Source organism: Malaclemys terrapin, chromosome 1, assembly GCF_027887155.1.
Source record: "Malaclemys terrapin pileata isolate rMalTer1 chromosome 1, rMalTer1.hap1, whole genome shotgun sequence".
In the NCBI taxonomy this organism is placed as follows: Eukaryota; Metazoa; Chordata; order Testudines; family Emydidae; genus Malaclemys; species Malaclemys terrapin.
The window spans coordinates 127,188,560-127,212,830 of record NC_071505.1 but is presented as its reverse complement, the minus strand read 5'-3'; the positions used below and the strand labels follow the sequence as shown (position 1 = coordinate 127,212,830).

Genomic DNA, 24,271 nt, shown 5'->3' with positions numbered 1-24,271 from the left:
CAATATTTGCAATTTGAAATGGGATATTCATTGGCAGTTATATTAGTACACTTATGATCTGCAATCGTTTCAGAAATCACAGCTATTCCTTTTAGACAATTAATGTTGTTTATGATAAGAATGATCTCTTTCAATACTCAACAATAATTTCCTGGAGATAATTTTTTTCCACATTAACACTATTAACAGTTAACCCTTAAATAGTGCCCATAAATCTTGATTAATAAGTCATTTTAGGAGTGAAATCATTTGCATTATGATCTCATATTTTCCATATTACAGTGTAGAAAGATTATTGTAAGATCACTATCATGAGAGCACTTTACAAATATAATGGGTCATACCCTGATCCCACCAATACCCACGCCCAGAGTAAATGGGCTGCATGCTAAGGAGGCCATACGCTTTGGAGAGTTCAAATTCCTCCCTCCGGGCTACAGAGCAGCTTCAGTGTAGCTCTGCAGCTGCTACTGGAACATCAGGTCTGTAGCAGACTTCACAGCTGCTCTATGTACATGGAGAGGAAAGGGGCTGCTACGTCCAATGAATCTACAGTCATAGATACATGGGCTCCAAATCACTCTATCCCAAATCCACTCCCCAGCATATTAAGAATAGGGAGCCCTCACTGGGCCCTACAGCCTGCTGGGGGCGGCACAGACCCCAATGGGGTTCTGCATATGCTGGTTCCCCTGTCTGTGCAGGGGCGGTGGCCGTGACAGCGTTGGTGGTATGAGTGTGTGCACGTGCGGGATTCCAACGTTGTATTTCAAAAATGAAGGGACTGCATCTCTATCATTATCATGATTATTAATTATTATTATTATTAATAATAAGCAGTACTCACCTACATTTGCCAGGGGAATTTCTTGCTGCTTTTTGCAACTCCCAATCTTGTTGTACGGAGGTGAAGCACGGGACAGGTAATTTTCTATTTTAATAAGGGACATCCCTTGTAATATGCGGCTGTTGGCAACGTTGATGATGGGGGGGGGGGAAGGGAGGGCGTCATAGTGGTTCTGGTGCATTCTGGTCCTGTGTAAGGGAAAGGCTGGTTATTTCGCCAATGTAACACCAAATATTACAGAATAAATAAAGGTTTGGCTCCTCAGTGTATTCCAAAGCAGCTGAGTGCAGCATGGGGATATAAACTTCTGTTGAATTTAATTCACAAAGTGACTAAGAAGTTTGGGATGTTGGAAGTTTACCAGACTGGCAGATATTTCAGTCATTTGTCTGTGCAAAAGATCTATGATACTAGAAAACTGGCAGAAACCAATGACTTATATCTTGTACTTTTGTCTCCCGTGTTTAATTCAGATTGGTATCCTCTAAACACACACATACCTGATCCAAAGTTCTCTAAATCTTTGAACTGAAAATACACCACCATGCAGATTATTTGGATTCTAACCTGAAGCCCTGGACAGGTATCTCCATATATAATTTAGGACTCTTGCTCTGCTACAAAGCCCTAGCTATGCTTGGCACAGCAGCAGTTTGATCCGCCCTGTTGATGTTGACTGAACACTGCTCCTTTAAAAAGCCTATGATGTCATCATGGGTAGTGCACGTGAACCAGGAAGTGTGCAGCTCAGATACTGGCTGCAGCCAGCAACGCAACAGTAGCAAGTTGCATCCCTGCAAGAGGGTCTATTGAATTTGCAGGCGTATTTCAGTGTTAAGTTTCCATTGGGTTATTAGTAACAAAGGTAAGTTTTATTTTTAAAACATTATCAATATGGACAATCTCCCTTTTAACTTGTAGTGCTACAGCCTGAATACACAGCAGCACCTTGGGTTCCTAATGCTAAGTAGATTCTGACACACTGCGTATATTGTTTGTGTCATTCACAGTTTATGCACAGGCAGCTGGCACTGCCTAATGGAGTTAGAATCCATATCTCCTAAGTGAATGGGCAATTAGACAACAGTTAGGCATTGATGCTCATTCCAGTGCCTTTAGTAAGAGATACTGATGTGGGTAACATTATGAAGGATGTAGATCTCTGTCAGTATGGGAGGCTGTTGTAAGTGATGAAAAGGTACCTTTGAATAGGAGAAGGCCACAGAGATGTCAGGATTTTCTAAACAAGGGCCCCAAGATATCTCCCTCTTTTCCCAACTCTTGGTCCTGGGAACAGTTCTGGTTATTTTTATTGATTTATTTAGTTATCTCTCTTCTGGCCATGGAGACCCATTATTTACCAAGTTTATTTCTGTGAAATTGTCTCCATGGAAAGAATTGGAACAGTTCATATTAAGCTGGTAGGGGAGTCTTTACACATGTATTACAAAATGCCAGCAAACTATGTGTGGTCTGCTGCTAGGTTTTGCATTGGCAGTGGTATAACTATTTCAGTTAGGAGTGTGATTTTGTTTTTAAAATGGATATAATTATACTGGTACACCCCTAGCTCGGACGCAGTTATACCAGTAAAAAGGTCCTTTATATCAGTATAGTTTATTCCTCCTCCTGAATGGGAATAAATTATACTGCTCTAAGCTTCTTTATACTAATATAACTGCATCCATGTTAGGGGATTATACTAGCATAACTATACTGGTATAATTAAAGCAGTACAATTTTTAAGTAAAGACAAGCTTTTATCTGCACTCAGGGTCCCCAGTCCTACAGTGCAGTGAAAAATGGTGCTCTCCCTTTGCTCTGGCTGAGGATGTGATGTGGTTTCCCAGGATAGGGAACAGCCCCAGCAGTTGGCACATTGAGCATTATCATTTCACAGCCTAGGAACTGAAGTGCGAAAGTGAGAAGAATTGTAATGCTCCTCCCCTCAAACCAATGCAATGAAGCAGGAGCCTGGATGCCCCACTATATAGGGGCACATCACATCAGTCTTGTGTTTTTTAGGGAGTGGAAGAGGGTTTTGCTGAAAAAAAAAAGCACTAATTCATGGAGACAGTGTGAGAATCCGGAGACATGGATTCTATATGGTAACCTTTGCCATTGATTCACTGTGTAACCTTAGCCTTACCTACTTTACAGATGGGAGAAATTGAGGCTAAAGGAAAATTACTTGTCTTGTAACTCTGATTCTTTGAGATTATTGCAGAATTATCACTCTTGGGTCTCAAGCCTGCTGGAGGCTAACCAGAGCTAGCTCAGCACCTCTCCAATACATTAGCAGATGGGAACATTCCAGCCATGCAGCATTAGTGGTACTTGGCCCATTAGGGGCCTCAACAATCAGTTTTAAGCCAAAAGGTGACATTTTCATCTATGTAGAGCCATAAAAAGGCCCCATCCGCTCTCCTCCTTGGCTGTGACCAAGGGAGATGAAGCAGAGCTGAGGATTGGGCCAAAATAACTTTTGGACAGGGTAGAGGGAAGAATTTGGACACCTCTACTTCAGAAAATAGGTTGTGCAGATCTAATGGTGAGTGAAACATCCCTAAGGTTTACAGTAAAAGGTGTTCTGCCTCAGACAGTGGCGATAACCTATACTAAGGTCACATCTTATCTAGGTCACACAGTAAAATATGGAAATAAACAATTGTCAGACCTGGTTCTTTTTTTGACAGCAATACCCAAGAAACTGTTGTTGAAACAAGCAGTTGGACCTTAATGCCTGTGTACTGTCCCAGGCCAAACAGCTCAAAGGATCCCTAAAATGAGGGCTGGGGAGAAGAACCTCCCCTAGATGAGCAGACTGGCTAAGCACACTGACAGAGGGCTGAATAAGGGCATTCAAGTGCTTTCTCCAGAGCACCTTAAAAATTCACAACATGGGGGGCTTATTTACAGGGTGAGACTAATTCATATATGGATTATGTGGGTGGCTACCGAAAACAGAGATTTGCTTTACATCACTGGGTGCTATTGGCACTCAATCTTGTGAGCTCAGGTACTGGCACAGTGAAGCCATGGCAGCATGAGCTTCAGCATGGGTTGTACAAACCAACCCAGAACCCTTGGTAATGCCTCTTGGGGCTAACCCATGCTGAAACTCACACTGCCCTGGCTTTACTGTCCCAGGGCCTGAGCTAGCTGGATAAAGGCTAGCATGGGTAGGTCAGCTCGAGCTGCAATCACACCTAGTGACTGCAGTCTAGACATATCCTAGCTCAGCAGGTGTTGAAGTAACTAGTCCATGACTGAAGGATGTACAGTACTCCATTTGTAAGCCATACTGAAAGAATGACTGAAGTTTTGCTGCAAACTTTTTTCACCCTATTTACAAATCCTTCTGGCAGACTTCTTCCACGAAGGCTTTGAGATGCTTGTTCAAGAACCCCAAACTTCCAGACGTCTCTCAAGGAAAGGGAAACTCAAAAGTTAGAGTGGAGAGAACATCCGTGTTCTCCTCAAATATACTTGGCCAGATTCCTATCTTGATGGGACTGATCACTGCTATTTGAGACCCAGCTAGAATGAGTATGTTCCCTAGCTCACATGCTAGAGTGCTTGGCTATACTAGAATAGGGTTCATGTACTAGGGAAATGGATGGAGTATATTAGTCATGGTGGGTGTATGTGGAAAATTATATATGTAGGGATATAACTTCACTATGTATTTCCTGGCTTTCAGTGTTTTGAGTTTGGCACTATTGCCCCTTAAATACTTTTCATAATTTTTTTTTTATATACACTTATGGGTATTTAACCAACCAGGCAGCTTTTCAGCTGTAACTCAGGGTACGTCTATACTTATCTCATGGTCCGGCGGTAAGCAATCAATCTTCTGGGTTCGATTTATCGTGTCTTGTCTAGACACGATAAATCGATCCCGGATCGATCCTGGAAGTGCTCGCCGTCGACGCCGGTACTCCTGCTCGGCGAGAGGAGTACGCGGAGTCGACGGGGGAGCCTGCCTGCCGCATCTGGACCCGCGGTAAGTTCGAACTAAGGTACTTCGACTTCAGCTACGTTATTCACGTAGCTGAAGTTGCGTATCTTAGTTCGAAGTGGGGGGTTAGTGTGGACCAGGCCTAAGTTCTTGCTACTTAGTGGATGGTGTTAAGCAAACCAGAGAACATCTCATTTAGATTTTAGTGGAAAGGGCCAATCTCTTCTATATGCTAACTCTGAACTTCTCTCTAGCTACATAGGAGTTCTAGCATTTTTTAGCAACCGCCTAATAACATCCACACACATGTACTCTTTTACATCACTGGAGCGACGATTAATGCTTGCCAAGATTATTTTAACAATGCCAGTATCTTATTTCTCAACACATTAGGTTCTCTTTTGTTGCATATTTCTGCTTTAAAAAAATCACACCGTGATTTTTGCAGTTTGGAAAGTGTTAAGTTTAGATTGTGTTTAAGACCAGTGGTACTTTCATCTGCATTTGTGTGGCCCACTGTAGGTATTCTTAAATGGTAACCTGGAGGAAGGCGAGAACAAGCACTGTGATAGAGCATTCCTACCTTATTTTCCACCAGGGAAATTGCTTTAACAAAGCTGTCATAAATTAACTTCAATAGGGACAAAATCAGTTCAAGCAAGGAGGTGGCCTGATGCTGTACCACCCTAACATGCTGAGAATTTTCTGAGCTGGTTTAGTTATGGGGCTTAGTCTATCTCTTATTCCTACCACGTGCCTCCCCTAAAATTTTCACCCTTGAAGGGAATGATGAGGGGACAAACACTTGAGCTAGCAGAGAATCCCTATTAACAGTATAGAGCCAATAACACACAGTTGAGCAATTCTGATTCTAACCACTAGAGGACATAGGTACATATACACCTCTACCCCGATATAACGCAACCCGATGTAACACGAATTCCGATATAACGCAGTAAAGCAGTGCTCCGGCGGGGCGGGGCTGTGCACTCCGGCGGATCAAAGCAAGTTCGATATAACGCTGTTTCACCTATAATGCGGTAAGATTTTTTGGCTCCCAAGGACAGCGTTCTATCGGGGTAGAGGTGTACTGTATACACACTCACCACTTAATTACAGTATGCTGCCGCATTTAGCCTCATCATGGAATCCTCCTCACAATGCACTGAAATTCTTCTCAGTATATATACTCGGAGATGCCTGCCTTATCCAATTTTCTTTTTAAATGTTGACGTTCTCTTTCCCTTGTTAAATCTTAAAGAAATATATACATTGACTCTGCAGCATCTAAGGAGACACATTTTTGAGCTGTAGCTTGTGTTTTAAAAGTTCTTTACTCAAGGAAAGGATTTGATAGCATATTTTACCAACCCCCTTGACTCGCTTTGCATATTCAAAGATTCTTAGGACCTTTCAGTTACTTCGCTTGCTTTCATGTTTAAAACTGTCTTCAGGGCTAGTCTGATGGCGTTCTGGATTGCATGTCATGTTGCCACTTGGGAGACATAGTAAGGCTAGCCCCAGGCTCTCTAAGTAGTGGGGCTAGGGCATGCTGTGGTAATACACTCAACAGCTAGAGGGAGGCTGTGCATTGCAAGTGAATAATGGATAGCAACACTGAAATAGCCTCCTATCCTCAGGGAGTCAGACACTGCAGATAGAGGGAGACAGGAGGATTTAATTCCGTGAAATGATCTCCTGGAATGAAAGGATAACTGAAAGTCATATGATGGCTATGCTCCAGTTGGCCATTATTCTCAAATCCTGACTAGTTACCCTAAATCAAGGTAGGGCAGGGGAAAGGAAGGTCTGTATTCATATAGGAGAAGTAGGGAGACAGCAAAGAAATGACCTACAAATACCTGAATGGCATCAACAGGAAGGAGCTGGGCAGGAAGGGAGGGAATTGTTCTGAGTGAATTAACTAGAAATAATGGATGGAAGAGAAAAAGGCTTTTAATAATAAGATTTATTAAACAACAGATTAGCTTTCTAAGGGAGGTGATTGCATCCCCAGTGCTGATTTCTGGGTTAGACAAAGTACTCCAGAGTAATTCTTCATTAGCTGGGCTAGGGACAGGGGACCAGCTCCCACAAGGTACTGAGCAGCTCCTGCACTCTTGAATTGAGGACACTGAGCACCTTGCAGGATTAGGCCCTGAATGTTCTTCTGGTAGGTCAGCACTATCTGTAAATAATATGGGAACACCCTGCGTGGAAAACCAAGTCCCCAAAACAGACTTAATTTGAAAGGATAAAGGTGTGTCAGTGCAAAGTTTTTCTTGACACCCTATCAAATTGTTTATCTGTGTGGGAACAATATATGTCTCGTATAGTTTCTCTAGCTCTTCAGTCACTCAGGGCTCCTCTGAAGGATCAAGAGTCAGTGCTTAAAATACACACTGTAAAGACCTGTGCTAATGAGAGCAGAAGTCTAGAAAGTCAGATTCCTTACGGTCACTGACCCTGACCATTTAATGGTGATTTATTATTTCTGGCATGCTTTACAATCTTACCAGCACAACGCTCCAAGCAGAGCAGCTCAGAAGTTTTTAGGAGCCCTGAGAGAACTGCATTTAGATCCATCCAAATCCACACAATACATCAGTCAAGAAAACATTCCCTTATCCCTCCACTAGGCTAAACTGTGTCTTAATTATAAGTGTTTTCTTGGAATTGAATTAAAATATATATTGCACCACCACAGCATTGGGGCACCTCCCCCCACCAGGTTTCTAACTGCACTTGTAGCTTGATGCTACAAGGTGCTGGGCACTCTGACCCCAATCCAGTAAAGCATTTAAATAAACATCTGTTGAACATTAAGCACATGAGTAGTTGCATTCATTTCAATGTATGTACTCACATGCCTAAAGTTAGTAGGTGCTTAAGTCCTTTACCTTAGGACCAAAACGCTCCGTGCCTTGCAGAATCAAGCTGTAAATGACCAATATTAACAAGTTTTCCATTAACCACAAGCTTGCCAGATAGTATTACACATCACTGGAACACGGTGCTTCTTCAGAAATTCCCTATTGTCTGAGATGATGTGGGCATTTTAAAGGAGGAAACAGATACCAACACCTGGAAAGGTTTTGAGTCACTTTAGGCCACTGCTTCAGCTGTAATGATTACTAAGGGTTTATTTTTAAAATGTTGTTCCTCCTTGGGAGCTCTCTGCAGTGTCGAGAACTGTGTCCTGCCCAGCAAAGGAGCAGTTTCTGGTTGATTCGTCATGTGTTGTGTGGAGAGAAGATACTATTCCCTGATAGCGAATTTGTTAGCATGGCCATTTTACAGTCCGTCTCACTGAGAAAATACTAGAGGACGTTTGGTCAGGGTATGAGGCTCAGGAAAAATGCAGTTCCAGTTGCACCAGCTACATCGAGTTTCATGTAAGTGGCTCATTGCTTTGACTCCAATGGAAGCAGTATAGGTTCACCTAATCCAGTCACTGCCTCACAGGCAGGATCACATGATTTTCAACTGCCGTAGCCAGAAATGTTTCTACATATATATCATTCCGTCCTCTTTAGTAGTCCCTGAGCCATGTCTATTCTAGATGCCAGCAACTCCTTTCGGTATCTAATCTTTTTCAATTCAGAACCCTGAGTTATCTGGTCTTTTAATCTGAACTCACACACTCCACAATCTGAGACCCCCCTCATAGATACTGTAATTTGATTTTATTTAATGCCTTACTTCAGACGGTTTCAGAGTAGCAGCCGTGTTAGTCTGTATCCGCAAAAAGAACAGGAGTACTTGTGGCACCTTAGAGACTAACAAATTTATTAGAGCATAAGCTTTCGTGGACTACAGCCACGAAATGCATCCGAAGAAGTGGGCTGTAGTCCACGAAAGCTTATGCTCTAATAAATTTGTTAGTCTCTAAGGTGCCACAAGTACTCCTGTTCTTTTTACTTCAGACAATCCTCATTGGCCCACTGTGCATTCTTTACCACTATTTGAATGATTGTTTAATTTGGTGACCCAAATTGCACACAGTACTCCAAATGAGATCATAGAATCTCATTTGGATACAGGGAGGTATTTGTTTTGCTACTAATTACACATGGAGGAGTTTTTTGGTCATCTAAAATGAAAGCCTCACAACAGATCCTTGAAGTGCATTTTGTACATAGCTGACTTTAAGAACCTTTGCTTGAAACAATACATTGCACATACACATCCCAGATCTAATCCAAAAATCTCAAAGCATTTAAAGGGTCTCACTGCCCCTATGAGGAAGCTAAAAGATGTAGAGGGCTCCCACAGAGATGAAGTCATCTCAGGCATTGAAGATAGTAGCATCATTAGAGTATGAAGTGAGGAATAGGCTGTACAATTGATACTGCTGGGGAATTTTAGTTACAGAGGAATAAGAGTCTGTTCCTGAAGTGAACCCTGTTTGGGAGAATGATATTAACACCCCTAAATCCCCAAGCTTGCATTGTGATCTGTGTGGGAAGAGTGCTGAACCTGTGTGGAGTCTCCTTGACCTCAGTCCATTGTGATCCTCGCAAGTGCAGGATTCAGCCCCCTTCCTCCTTTGGAAAGTGTCACACACTATTTAATGACAAGTGCGCAGGATCCCCTTCTTAATTCATCTGAAAAATAGAACCTCCAACAGCCCCTGGCTCCCTCACACTTTGCTGGGACACTTCTACAGTACTGACCCCAAAAGAAGGGTCCAAATCACTAGCACCAAGGTGAGTGTCGGGGGTGGAGGGGTAATCTGTCACCAGGGCCACCACTTCTCCCTGGAGCCAAAGCATATGCTGCAACAACCAGTCTCAGTCAAGGAGGTTTGTGCTTTAGACAGAGGTTGGGAGGAAAAGAAAAACCAACAAACAAACAAAAAAAAAGACCAGAACACAGTCCTAACTTCATTCTTGGCCCAGGTTTCAGGGCCACCCCTTCTAGGGGTCTCTTGCACCTCACACTGGCCCCTTCCAGTCCCCACACCCAGCTAGCAGGGAACAGGTTGGCAGTAGTATTTACAGGCAGTAACCCTAGGGTGACCAGATGTCCTGATTTTTGGGTCTTTTTCTTATATAGACTCCTATTACCGCCACCCCCTGTCCCAATTTTTCACATTTGGTGTCTGGTCACCCTAAGTAACCCCCTATTCCAGCACTCCTGCAGGCAGTAACTAGACATTTGGTGTCCAGTCAGTACTTCTGATTGGACACGGTACATGTCCCCTTTTGACCAGAATTTTTGGTTGAAAACCAGACATGGTAACCCTAAGCCTCAGTCAGCTCTGCTTCCTCCCTAGGACAGCATCTACAGGGCTATTTCCCTGAACCCCTAGCGCTGGGGGACCCACCACAGGTGCTAATACCACTCCACTGTGATTTATTCCCCCACACAGCTGGCACTAGCAGCCCTTTATAGGACCAGATGCAGCCCAACCCTCTTTAATTAGCTGGACTAGGCTCACCTGCTCCAGTCTAGGGACGCTGGGCTAAGTCTATCCACAGAGACCAGCTACCCTTTGACAGGGTCTTGTTCAGTGCTGACCCAGCCCAGATCTCTCAGGGTCACAGTACAAGATGGTACTGCTGTTAGACCTGAAAGGGTTAGGGGTTAGCAGTAGAAAACTGGAAAAATAGAACTCATTTTTGATAACTTTCAAATATGGCATAATAGTCGTGCCCATGGAATTGTGCATTTGTACATGCAAGTCAGGCAACCTGGTGTGCAACCAAGTAGCCAGGTGTGGATGTGTGTTAATTTTGTGCATACACACATACAGTGCCAGTATTAAAATTGGTTGCATGTGTCTGATTATATCACAATGCAATCTGTAATATGCATCAAACCAAGCTTTTTGAAAACTCAGAAAGATGTGGCCTGGGTTGACAGTGAATGGAAACTAGAGAGAACACAGTTCTTATTGTTGATTAGTCAAGATTTTGAAAAACACGTGCATAAAGTTAGGCCCCTACAGCCCTTTTTAGGCATGTTGGCTGAAATTTTCCAAGCTGTCTGGGGGATTTAGACACCTAGGCTGTTCAAATCCTCAGGGAGCTTTGAGAAATCTAAGCCCTAAATGAGCAGCTTGCTTACTTTAATGGGAGCTGCTGGGGGACACAGCACTTAAAAATCAGGCCACTTGTGTAGGAGCCTAAATACAGCTTGAGGACCCTAGCTGTAAGCACTTATTGGTTTTTTAAAATTAGGGGGTAGAGGGTATTAGTTTTCAATGTGAGAAGAGGTAAAAACATGATCTCCCTTTGATGTTTACTCTTCAGACTCTTTGCGCTGCCATCCAAAATTCTTCCTCTGATATTGGTGAGGCTAGATAGGACTACTGGAGTAGTTCAGTTTAATTACCTTTCATAGGTGCTCCCAATACTGCATTTTGAATCTAAAAGGATGTGTTTTCATGTATGTAGCTTTATAGATGGATTCCCGCAAAGAAGCCCAGCCGAAAGGAGACTTTGAATGCCAACTATGTGGGCTAACAGCCCCATACAGCTATTATGGGCAGAAACCCCCAAACACTCATTCGGTTGTGTAAGTACAATCTCTTCTGTGGTAGCGCTCGTTGAACGTATTTGGATTTTAGAAATCTCACACTGGGGAATGATGCAATATTGCACAAAATGCCCTGTATATCAACTAATTGGTGCCTTAATTAATGCCTGGGTTAAATGCATGTGGTAAACCACATTTTGTAGGGTTGTTTAAAATGTTTTCTATATAATATATAAGATCTTTAGAAGTGTATCTGCCTGAATTAGACAGATCTCTGCTAGAACAGGTAGGTACAGCATGGCCCAACAACTATGCAGTCAGAGTTCAATCTTGTCAAATGCCAAGCTCTCCAGCAAACCACTTACCCACGTGCTTAACTTCAAGAACATGAGTAAATCCATTGAGTCCATCCAAGTCAATGGGACTTAAGGTTAAGTACGTGCTTGGTGCTTGGCTGGGTTGAGGCCAGATGGCTGAGCACAGTGTAAAATGTAACAACTGTTGATCAGTACCAGCTTGGCCTGGCATTGGACCATGACTTAATGGGAGACAGTCTTGCCTCATCAGGATGGTTCCCATATATGAATCCAAGTGCCAGTAGGCTTCTAGTCTTCCTCTAGTCAGAAGAACGAAGAACCATGTTTTTGCAATGGGGACATGAGTGTGAAGCTAAAACTGGGTTAGTCAGTGAAATGGCAACATAGTACCAAAAAAATTACTCCCCATACTCTCCTTGTTCATGTTTTTCTGTTCTGCTATTTCTAACGTAAGCTAGGCAAAATTCAGGCTAGAGCAGAAGACCTGCCCAAAGACCAGGATTTGCATCAAATAAACCCTATGTTAAGGGTGTAAATGAGTCTTAATGAATACACAGTGCCTTGCCTGGGTGTAATTAATTATTTGTGGCCTAGTGTCCTACAAGGCTTATAGACCAGCTTTTGTACCCAGAACTAATGGCTATAATGCTTTAAATTCCAGGATAGTTCAACATTTGAGTAAACACCTCCCTTCCCCCACATTACCAGTTACATAAAAAGGGCAGCACAGGGGTATAAGACGACTTTTGGGTTTTTCTGTTGTCCATTTCACTGTGAATTTATTTCTTATTTAAATCAAACTCATCCAATAATGAGCCAGTCTTGCAACGCTGTGAGCTAGGGTTACCATATTTCAGCAAGCAAAAAAGAGGACGGGAGGAGCCCCGCCCTAGCCCCGCCCCTGCCCCTCCCACTTCCCGCCCCCCCAGAACCTCCAACCCTCCCCCCGTTCCTTGTCCCCTGACCCTAACTGCCCCCCAGGACTCCACTCCCTATCTAAGCCTCCCTGCCTCTTGTCCCCTGACTGCCCCAACCCTTATCCACACCCCCACCCCCAGACAGACCCCTGGGACTCCCACGCCCCATCCAACCACTCCCCACCCCCTGACAGCCCCCCCCCCAGAACTCCCAACCCATCTAAACCCCTCTGCTCCCTGTCCCCTGACTGCTCCGATCCCTCTCTGCACTCCTGCCCCCTGACAGCCCCCCCGAGAACTCCCAACCCATCTAAACCCCTCTGCTCCCTGTCCCCTGACTGCTCCGATCCCTCTCCCCACTCCTGCCCCCTGACAGCCCCCTCCCCAGAACTCCCAGCTCCCCACCCCCCCGCTCCTTGTCCCCTGACTGCCCCCTCCTGGGACCCCTGCTCCTAACTGCCCTCCAGAACCCCACCCCCTACCTAAGACTCCCTGTTCCTTGTCCCCTAACTGCCCCCTCCTAAGACCCCCCCCAACTGCCCCCCGGGACCCTACCCCCTACCTGTACCCTGACTGCCCAAAACTTTCTCCACTCTCCCCAAAAAGCCCCCCCCTGTTTCTTGACTGCCCCCTCCAGAACCTCCCTGGCCCCCTTACCCTGCTGCTCAGAACAGGGTGTTGGGCTCTGTGCGAGCCGAGCCGGACACATGGCTGCGCTCCCCAGCACAACAAAACCCGGTCCCTGGCCCTGCACAGTGCTGCCGGACTGGGCTGCAAGGGAGCTGCCGGCTCAGAATGCAGGGCGGATCCGGCTCCTCTACAGCTGCTCCAGAGTCCAGCCCGGGACTTTCCTGCAGCCCTCCCAGCTGCTCGCTCTGCTCTGCCGGGGGACGGGGGGAATCCCGGACATTTTGAGTGTTTTACAAATTCCCCCCGGACGCTATTTTTAGAACAAAAAGGAGGACATGTCCGGGTAAATCCGGACGAATGGTAACCCTATGTGAGCAAACACATAATTGACTTCATTGAGGAGCCATCTGGCACGCCTGGGAAGACCAAGGCCTTTGTCTTTCCCCCTCCTGAAGCTGCCAACTTCTTGAAATGCATCACCTTAATCCTCTTGAGCAACGGGGTAGCCTGAGCTGGTAAGAGTTAAAACAGGAGTATTTTATATCACTATTTTGCTGCCTGCCGACAGCTCTTGCCAACGAGAGTTTGAATTTTAAGTTTACAGGAGTGACATAGCTAGGAGTAGTAAAAGCATTTATATGTAAATGCAGAACTTTTGAAACAGACTCCAAATTAAAAACCGCACAGTTGAACGGCCTGAACTGAAACGGTGTTTAATTTGGCTATGTAATAGTAAAAATGTAGGTTAAAACAATATGGTTAAAAATTGTGTGGAATACCTATTACGGCAATAATAATGAATCAGTTGCTAAGAGATCTTCAAGTGGAAAGAACAGACACAGGTTGAAATTGTTTTTTTAAAGCATGGAATTATTTTCTTTTAGCCTCCTGGAAGAAAGCTATGTCATGAAAGATCCTTTCGTCCCTGACAAGGACAAATTCCTTATCCTTGGATCTCAGTGCAGTTTGTGTAACAGACGGGTGTGTGTGGGCACAGTAAGTAACATGTGATACATGGTGCATTTTTTGCACTCATTTTTGTTCCAGCCTATTGGTGAAAGATCAAACAGCAACAGGGGAGAACCCAAGAGTCTGTATGTTTGTTTTTGTTTTCAATGAGCTACCTTTTTTTCCTGCCCATTCTCATAAACATTGTTCCATATATTAAATGAGAATGTGTACAAACTTGCTGCAGGTCATGCTTACAAAAGAATGAAATCCACACTCCCAACTGTAGCGCTCTTTCAGTGAGTAGAAGTGCTAGGGAGTCATAGATCTCTTTCCAAACCTTCAGATCCCTTTGTGATTACAACAGACCATGGGACAAATTCTGCCGCCTCTTTACTGTCCCAGCAGTGGATCTGGGTGATGAACTTACCACAGCTTGCTGGACTTGTCCCATCCCCAGTGCAGCCACAGCATAGGGCCTCCATAAGTCCTTTCTGTTGCCCCTCTTGCAAACCCTGGTGTAGGAGTCCTGCTGGGGTGGGGGACAGAGCGGAGATTGGAACATGGTGTGATAGCACAAATGGGCAATTGAGACATTTCAAATTCTGATGCAAGGCAGCATTTGTTGAGGAAGCAGATGAAAATACAGAATATTGTATAGGAGAAAGATAGTGAGGCCAAATTCCTCCACGTTCCATTGATCAAGGTAATATTGCAGGAATGTAGCATAGATAAATTTGGGCCAGCGACAGTGGGTCAAGTTCAAGTATAACTCTTTTGACTTCAGAGAAGTTACACCAGGGATGGATTTGGTTCCCTATGTTCACTGGGGCAAAATTAAGTCATAACAACTACATGTTTTCTAAGACTTTCTCCTTATAGCTTTATTTCCCCTTCTGAAATTCTCTTCCATTGCTTAGATTTATGGAAATCAGAAAATTATCAGATGACAAACTGAGATTTGTTTTTTCTTCTGAAGACTTCAGTCATTTGAGGGCTTCAGTGGGAAATGGATTGAACCCTTGAAGCTTTTTGTCTGCAACTGAGTTATTTAGCAATGTAAAGGAATAAATCAGGCACACTTAACTGAGTATATCCCTAAATTCAGGATACTTTAACAGCTGATATACACAAGATTTTCAACTGGCATTTTCAATTCCACCAATTAAATTTATCACAGATTTGGAGTTTCAACCAAACACACATTAGTAGGAAAGTGGGAGCTACCATTTGTAAGTTTAAAGGATTAGTGCAGTTTATTAAGTATTTGAATTCATTTGGGCATAACAATGCATTAGGCATTTAGGCCTTCTGTTAGAAGCCTTTTCTAATAGTCAGAGGGTTGTGGTTCTTTTAGGAATATTTTTCTGTATGAGCTTTCAAGATTTTCCTAGATATTATCTTTCCTAGCAGAAACCTGGAGATTCTCAGTGATAGCAATAAACATGCCCACCTGAATAGCTGTCTTTTGCCTGTTCAAGTTAGCTAAATCAGTGGGATCAGGGCCACAAGTGTGCAAGGAAGTGGGAATATCTACTAAACTGGCCTGACTCAATATAAAGCCAAATGTGTGAAGATGGTTATCAAATGCATTTAGCAATAACACTCAGCATTTCTGTAGAACTTTTCCAATGTTACCTAACTAATCCTTTTGATGTCCATGCGAGACAGGTAAATATTCCTCTTTCATGTAGGGGAAACTAGGACATGGAGAGGTTAAGTGACTTACCCAAGGCCATATGTGGAATCGGACCTAGGATTAGAGCTCAGGAGTTTGTGGCTCCCAGACTTGTTGGTTAATAAACCTCTGAAGCTAAAAAAAGCCACACTTCATTGGGGCAGCGTGGTAAAGAGGCAGATCAGTATCAAGGACAACTTTTTTAGTAGCAGGTTGCTTTCAGTTCTTCTGTTAGTTTGCAATGGGACAAAAGAAACACCTGGCAAAACCAGATCTGGCTCCCCTTAGGTGAGACCAAAAATGCTGGATTTAATTTGTTAGCTTTCATTGTCTGGATAGGTCTGTCAGCTTTTAGCATCAGATAATCTGGAGATACCCTTTAAATGTATCAGGCAATAATGGGTTCACTTTCAACTGGAAAGTGAAAAGGAAAAAGCCAGAACTTCAGAATACAGGCTGAATATTCTCACTAGCCAAGGTGTTCACTGTACTTCCTTAATCTATTTTCCTAGTCTTAAATCTCACTGAGGCCATTTGCTCTGATGTGATTTACAGCACACGTTATACTAGTGATAATATTGAGAGCACCGTGTGAGATACTTTGTTTGAGTCAAGCATTTGCTTGAGCCTGGATGATTCCCGGACTATTTCAATCAAAAATAAACCAGCAGAGGAGCTATTTGTACTCTGTTGTGGGTTATGAAACTTAACAGTAATATCTTTAAACATCCCTGGCCAATGTACCTCAGTACGGTGTACAATGCCATGCAAAGAAAGCAGTTTTAAAACCCCTGGGGTCCAAAAGGAGAAGTGATAGATAGATAGATGGCCAACTGCTTTTTTTGCCTCTCTCTTTACAAACAAGGTTAGCTCCCAGACTACTGCACTAGGCAGCACAGTATGGGGAGGAGGTGACCAGCCCTCTGTGGAGAAAGAAGTGGTTCAGGACTACATCTCTACTCTGATAAAACATGACCCGATATAACATGAATTCGGATATAACACGCTAAAGCAGCACTCTGGTGGATCAAAGCAAGTTTGATATAACGCGGTTTCACCTATAACACGGTAAGATTTTTTGGCTCCCGAGGACAGTGTTATATTGAGGTAGAGGTGTATTTAGAAAAGCGGGACGAGCACAAGTTCATGGGGCCGGATGCGCTGCATCCGACGGTACTAAAGGAGTTGGTGGATGTGATTGCAGAGCCATTGGCTGTTATCTTTGAAAACTCATGGTGATTGGGGAGGTCCTGGAAAAAGGCTAATGTAGTGCCCATCTTTAAAAAAGGGAAGGAGGAGGATCCGGGGAACTACAGACCAGTCAGCCTCACCTCAGTCCCTGGAAAAATCATGGAGCAAGTCCTCAAGGAATCAATTTTGAAGCACTTAGAGGAGAGGAAAGTGATCAGAAACAGTCAGCATCGATTCACCAAGGGAAAGTCATGCCTGACTAACCTAATTGCCTCTTATGACAAGATAACTGGCTCTGTGGATGATGGGAAAGCAGTGGATGTGTTATTCCTTGACTTTAGCAAAGCTTTTGATACGATCTCCCACAGTATTCTTGCCAGCAAGTTAAAGAAGTATGGGTTGGATGAATGGACTATAAGGTGGATAGAAAGCTGGCTAGATCATCGGGCTCAACAGGTAGTGATCAATGGCTCCATGTCTAGTTGGCAGTCGGTATCAAGTGGAGTGCCCCAAGGTTCGGTCCTGGGGCCGGTTTTGTTTCATATCGTCAGTGATCTGGAGGATGGCGTAGATTGCACCCTCAGCAGGTTTGCAGATGACACTAAACTGGGAGGAGTGGTAGATACGCTAGAGGGTAGGGAGAGGATACAGAGGTACTTAGACAAATTAGAGGATTGGGACAAAAGAAATCTGATGAGGTTCAACAAGGACAAGTGCAGAGTCCTGCACCTAGGACGGAAGAATCCCATACACTGCTGCAGACTAGGGACCGAGCGGCTAGGCAGCAGTTCTGCAGAAAAGGACCTAGGGGTTACAGTGGATGAGAAGCTGGATATGAGTCAACAGTGTGCCCCTGTTGCCAAGAAGGTTAACAGCATTTTGGGCTGTATAAGTAGGAGCATTGCCAGGAGATCGAGGGACGTGATCATTCCCCTCAATTCGACATTGGCCTCATCTGGAGTACTATGTCCAGTTTTGGGCCCCACACTACAAGAAGGATATGGAAAAATTGGAAAGAGTCCAGCAGAGGGCAACAAAAATTATTAGGGGGCTGGAGCACGTGATTTATGAGGAGAGGCTGAGGGAACTGGGATTATTTAGTCTGCAGAAGAGAAGAATGAGGGGGGATTTTATAGCTGCTTTCAACTACCTGAAGGGGTTCCAAAGAAGATGGATCTAGACTGTTCTCAGTGGTACCAGATGACAGAAGGAGTAGTAATGGTCTCAAGTTGCAGTGGGGGAGGTTTAGGTTGGATATTAGGAAAAACTTTTTTTACTAGGAGGGTGGTGAAGTACTGGAATGGGTTACCTAGGGAGGTGGTGGAATCTCCTTCCTTAGAGGTTTTTAAGGTCAGGCTTGACAAAGCCCTGGCTAGGATGATTTAGTTGGGGATTGATCCTGCTTTGAGCAGGGGGTTGGACTAGATGACCCTCTGAGGTACCTTCCAAACCTGATATTCTATGATTCTAAGCCCTGGTCTACACTGGGGGGGCGGAGGGGAATCGATCTAAATTATGCAGCTTCAGTGAATAACGTAGCTGAAGTCAACGTACTTAAATCGACTTACCATGGTGTCTTCACTATGGTGAGTCGATTGCTGCCGCTCCCCTGTTGACTCTGCCTGCGCCTCTCACCGAGCTGGAGTACAGGAGTCGATGAGAGCGCTCGGGGATCGATTTATCGTGTCTAGACTAGATGCAATAAATCGATCCCCGCTGGATCTATCGCTGCTTGCTGATCCGGCCGGTAGTGAAGACATACCCTAAGTGGGCAGATGTTATTTTGAGGGTATTTTGCAAAAGAAGGAAAGCTGAACAGATACATATTTGGAAAGACTCGGAAGTGAATTTTGCTCCTTAATGCTCACCACAGCAAAGACTTGAGTGGGGGCATGATGGTGGGATTCTTAAACGGTAGATGGTAATGGACTGCTGACTCCCAGCAGGACAAACATCAAAGAAGGAGATCTTGAATACACCCAGGGTCTGCGTCTTAGAGGACTTAAGAACCAGTATGATGCAGAGTCTTGTGATTAAAGCAATGGACTTGGGAAGCCTGGGTTCAATTCCCAGCTCTGCCCCAGACTGCGGGTGTTATCTTAGGCAAGTCTCAATCTCTGTGGGCTTTAGTTCATCATCTCCAAAAAGGGATACAATGCTTCCTTCGTGTCTTCTTACCTTGTAGGCTCTTCAGATCAGGAATTGTCTCTTGCTGTATGTAGGGACAATGCCTAGCATAGTGAGGCCCTGATCCCAGGTGTGACCTGTCAGTGCTACTAGAATAGAAATAATAGCAGCAGGGCCAGTTTAAAAACTGAAAATCACCACTCTGTCAGTGGCATTATAAAGAATGAAGGGCAGCCAGGGACAGTAGGCTGTCTAGATGGTATAACAAATACACTGGAAAGCCCCATCTCTGAGACTTGGTCTGAAAATGTATGGGTATGTCCTAAAGTGATACCCATTGAATGCATGAAAGGACCAATTTACTTAGTACCTGTAAGAAAACCATATAAAAAGGCATATTATTTATTAACCTTGAAGAATAATCATTAGCCCCAAGAATAATCCACCAGCAATACCAATGCTAGCTCCATGCATGAAATCCCAGGAGGAACCTAGTGGTCTACACCAGCAGAACCATAAACTTTGGTCCCACTACAGGGCAAAGAAACAGATGCATTAATAACCTTGTCTTCAAGGTTGGCCAACTTGTGCATTGCAAATTGGATTAAAATATCCTACCTATGCTTTCACCTCTTCCTTTATAACAAGTATCTGTCTAGAGCCAACTAGGTCAACATTTTTGGGCCTACAGCATTGGCTAATCATCTGTGAAATATGCCAGATCCAAGAGTCACCGCACAATAGAATCAGGGAAAACATTGGCCTTATTCACCACAGATGTGGCAGTACCCCAGCAAAAACTCAAGCAGGAGCAATCTACATGGCCAACTCCAATTTAGCTACAAGAGTTTTCTCCCCTCAATACCACCTTTTTCTCCCCCCAAAGAACTAATTTAAGAAGGCAGTGGTAAATGGATAATTTTACAGTTGAATTAAACTGTTTTAGATTCCATTGTTCATCAATAAAGCATTTCTGTGGAGTTCACCACCACAATGTCTGTGTATCTGGTTCTGTGTCCATGGCAACACTACGCATATAGATCAGTACAAAGAATAATACATTTTGTAGTGGGCTGTGGACCACAGTGTAGTTGAAGTTACAGTAAAGCTGGGCACTGCCATAAGAAATGGTGTCTCTCATAACCTCCTTTGTGGCAATGGTTAAAGACCACAATTGCCTTTAACCCTTAATTGGGGTTGGAGGGAGAAAGCTTCCTACCCCACTGAATGAACCAGGAATGATCTCTCCATTAGTGGGGAAGCTACGTGAGCTGAATGGAGGAGGGAGAACACTGAATACAAAGTATGGTTTATAGCAGTGTTTCTCAATGACTGGATCATGGACTGGTGCCAGTCCCTGAGATCTCCCTGACACAGCTTAGGAAGGCAGCAAGCCGCTCCCTGGGATCAAAAAGGTTGAAAAACACCGTTTAGCAAAGCTGTAATGTAACCAATTCCATTTTTCTATACTGCTAATTATACGTATATTTTTACAGGAATGTAGTCTATTCTACTCAAAAAGGTTCTGCCTCCCCTGCGTTAATGAAAACCTACAGGAGTTTCCTTTGGAAATACGACAAGACTTGGATAAAAGGAAGTCTCATTCAAAATCCCACCCCTCCAAAAAAACAGATGCAAGAACTTAAATTAAGAACAACTGGAAGAGACACTGCTCAGAGGTTTTTTTTTGTCTGACCTAAAATGTAGATTTTTGCAAAGATGATGTATTGGTAGTAAATTGCCTAAACAAGTATTTTCATGACAGTTCTTTAAGTTAATTTGGATTTAGGTATTCCCACTGAGTGTTTGCAATGCAGGCACTGCAGCACTGGGCTACTGCAGGAGAACCAGAAAGGGAAGCCTGTGGTCACTGACCAGGTTACATGTAGTGCAAATATTAAACAGCATAAAGGTTGGAAAATAAGTCAGAATTTTACAGTTTAAGTTTTCATGAGCTAGCGTTAGACATTTACGTGCAAGTGTTATTAAAAATACAGGCAACAGTCTCAGTAGTTTGTCAGGATAGTGTGACTGAAGACGATTTACACCAGCTGAGAATCTGGCCCATAATAGTTAACTTGACAATATCACTTTACTAAGGTTATGATAGACAAAGAACCTGATGCCTTCTGACTCTTCCTCCTCCCTCCCCCCCCCAAGTTTCTGTTCTACAGCACACGATCACAGAGCATATCAGAATGGATATTCATAGAAAAGTATGTGGTCTGGAGGCCATTGCGTCAAGACTAATGCCACATGATGACTTTTGCAAGCAGATAAACTTACAATGGAACATATCAGCTGATACTTACAAGACTGCAGCCACTTTTCACTCCAACTTCCAATAAAGTGGAAACAGCCTTGGGGAGGGAAGGGGAGGGGAGTGGGAAAGGATTCCTTCCTAGGTACAGCGTTTCCTTTACAAATTAGAAAAAGAGAATGCTTTCCAGATCATTTTTTGTTCTTGACTGGACAACATGATTTATTTGGAAATAATAACTTGCATGGTGTCCAGTATCAGGGGGTAGCCGTGTTAGTCTGTATCTACAAAAACAACAAGGAGTCTGGTGGCACCTTAAAGACTAACAGATTTATTTGGGCATGAGCTTTCGTGAGTAAAAACCTCACTTCTTCGGATGCACTTCTATGCATCCGAAGAAGTGAGGTTTTTACTCACGAAAGCTCATGCCCAAATAAATCTGTTAGTCTTTAAGGTGCCACCAGACTCCTTGTTGTTTTTGGAAATAATAAAGTTCATCCAGTATACTCTGTCAGATTAACCCTTGTCTGTCTTGGGCAATTAGAGAGACATTCAAGAGAGATTTAAATTAGGCTGTGCGGGTTTAAACAATTATTATTGAAATGATGGCCTTTATTGATTTTGCTTTACTTGCATGGGATATTTTATAGAAAAATTAAAGTCAATGTGAATTTTAACCTGATTTTTTTTTTATAACAAGTAAATGGTTAATTTGCCAAAATAATCCATTACTAACTGGAGTTAGCTGTACCAAGTGATTTGTTTGAGATCAGTGTTGAATGAAGAGTTAGAGAGATGAACACTGACTGCAATATTTTAGTCTACTAAGGGCTGCAGATTAATACTACATTGACTAACGTGGTCAGATACTAGTATGTTGACAGCAGTCTGAGTGCTGAAGTACCCACTGATTCACACAGTGTAAATTAAACAATCAGATGATAACTTTCACTCAGGGCTGACCCAGGCCAGATTTGAGCTAGTGGCCTCGATCAGGGGTTCTCAATCTTTTTCTTGCAGAGACCCCCTCCACAAAATGCTATAAAAATTCCACGGACCACCTGTGCCACAACAACTGTTTTACTGCATATCCAGTAAATTAAAAGCCAGGGCCGGCATTCAGGGTAGCAAGCAGGGCAATTGCATGCCACAGGGGACCCCGCAAAGCTAAGTTGCTCAGGCTTAGTCTTCAGCCCTGGGTGGCGGGCCTCAGACTTCGGCTTTCTGCCCTGGGCCCTAGTGAGTCTAACGCCGGCCCTGCTCTCGGGTTTATTTTGGCAGTCCCCCAGAGGGCCCCAAACTCCTGGTTGAGAACCACTGGCCTAGAGGTCAAACTCCAGAGCTTATTACTATTCCTCTGAGTCATCTAGTCCCACAGAAACCAGAGCTTTGCTATCTTAACTAAAAAGTGTACTAGTCAATTCCACATTGCTTGTGGGAACAGTAGTGTCCAGTCATTCTAAAGAAATGCAATTTAAACAGCAGGGCCTCTTTGATCAGTACAGTACCTGTTTATTATAACGATATGAAGGTGGCTTCTGCTGTGATATCATCACTGGTGAATAAATTGCAAGTTTGAAGTCAGGTGGTTACAACAAACACACACAGAGTCCAAGGGCTACTCAGTGCAAATACTCACAAGAATAAGGCTTGTAGGATTGGACTCTTAGGCCTCCCACAGTCCTGGAACTGGTTCTGTGTGGACACCTTTGGAGCTACATGGAGTTCCATGGAATGCAGCAGGGCTCCAGTTAGACAAAGATGTTTGCTGACCAATTGCAGGAGCAGGTTTAGCTTGCAAACTTCTGAGTGATCAGCTTTTTATGGGAAAAAATTGCTTTTGCATAGCATCCCACATTTCTACAGCATCACCCAAACAAGATCAAAGAATGTACATGCTTTTGCATTATCTACACTTGGGTGTAAGCCAGAACTTAACCTTTTGGATTTCCTTCTTAGTCAAATTTTCATGGGAAAAATTGCATTAACAGAAGGTTTTCCTATCCAGAAAAAATAGATCTGGAATGTTAAACTTACCAGAGTGTAAAACAGACCATTTTACATTTCAAATTTATGTTAAATGTCTACAGCCAGAAAAAAAGCTTTGAAAATTGTAGCTAATCTTGGGCGGGTAACTAAGGCTCACCTAACACTAAAACTAAGGTTGCAAAAAGCAGAGAGAGATACAGGATGGGAAGGTAATAATGTACTTTTCGTGTTTAAAAAAAATATAGTAATTATGTATTGGTGTCTGTCAGCTTATGTGAAAGTGGATGGTAATTTTCTACCAGGAGGGGTCCTTCTAAAAGACCCTGAAACAAAGGGATTTTAACACAAATTAGACAGCATTTAAAACAGAAGGGGTGAATGGGGGAAAAGAAAGGCTGCTGTCTTGAATGTAGGTTTCAAAAGGACACATCATCTTAGACATGTTGAAAGAACAGTTTTAAACCATCATGCTTACAGTCAACCCAACCTTTTTTTAAGCAATTGTCAATAGTATCTGGGATAAAAGAGAGTAATGTGAAAATCCTAACGTTTTTAAACAAACTAGTTCATCTTCTGGTACAGCACATCAACAACAACATTTCATCATTGGCCCTGCACACACAGCTGCAGTGTTTTGCACATAGAGCATAGGATTGTAGTCATTCAGGTTTGACCCATCTGCCCCGCCTCAAATGGAGGCATGGCTAGAACAACCTTAAGTGATCTGTGATCCTGTGCTCCAGGTTGCAATGGTTGGCACTGGGCCCAGTCCCGCAGGACAGAGGCCACCACTGCAGGGTGAGTGTGAAGTGGACTCGCTCTCCAAACTCTCCCCCACCCTGCACTTTTTGGGACTTGCTTTCCCCCCACATCTTTGCTGTGAAATTTACTAAAAATGTCCAAGCCAAAATCATAGGACAGGT

General features: G+C 43.5%; 1 protein-coding gene across 4 annotated transcripts in view; it reads left to right on the top strand.

The window, feature by feature from the left end:
* Positions 1-1,489: 1,489 nt before the first annotated feature.
* CDPF1 (cysteine rich DPF motif domain containing 1) overlaps positions 1,490-24,271 on the top strand; it is an 81,863-nt gene continuing 59,081 nt past the window's right edge. Inside the window, exons 1-4 of one of the 4 annotated variants that reach the window (XM_054038489.1) lie at positions 1,491-1,712; positions 11,210-11,330; positions 14,040-14,151; positions 16,647-17,092. In XM_054038489.1, the coding sequence (XP_053894464.1) occupies positions 11,218-11,330; positions 14,040-14,151; positions 16,647-16,766 (345 nt within the window). In that variant the 5' untranslated portion in view covers positions 1,491-1,712; positions 11,210-11,217 and the 3' untranslated portion in view covers positions 16,767-17,092. Of the gene's footprint in view, positions 1,713-11,209; positions 11,331-14,039; positions 14,152-16,646; positions 17,093-20,595; positions 20,779-24,271 lie in introns of those variants that run through there. The other 3 variants (XM_054038483.1, XM_054038481.1, XM_054038495.1) reach the window with 3 other exon arrangements.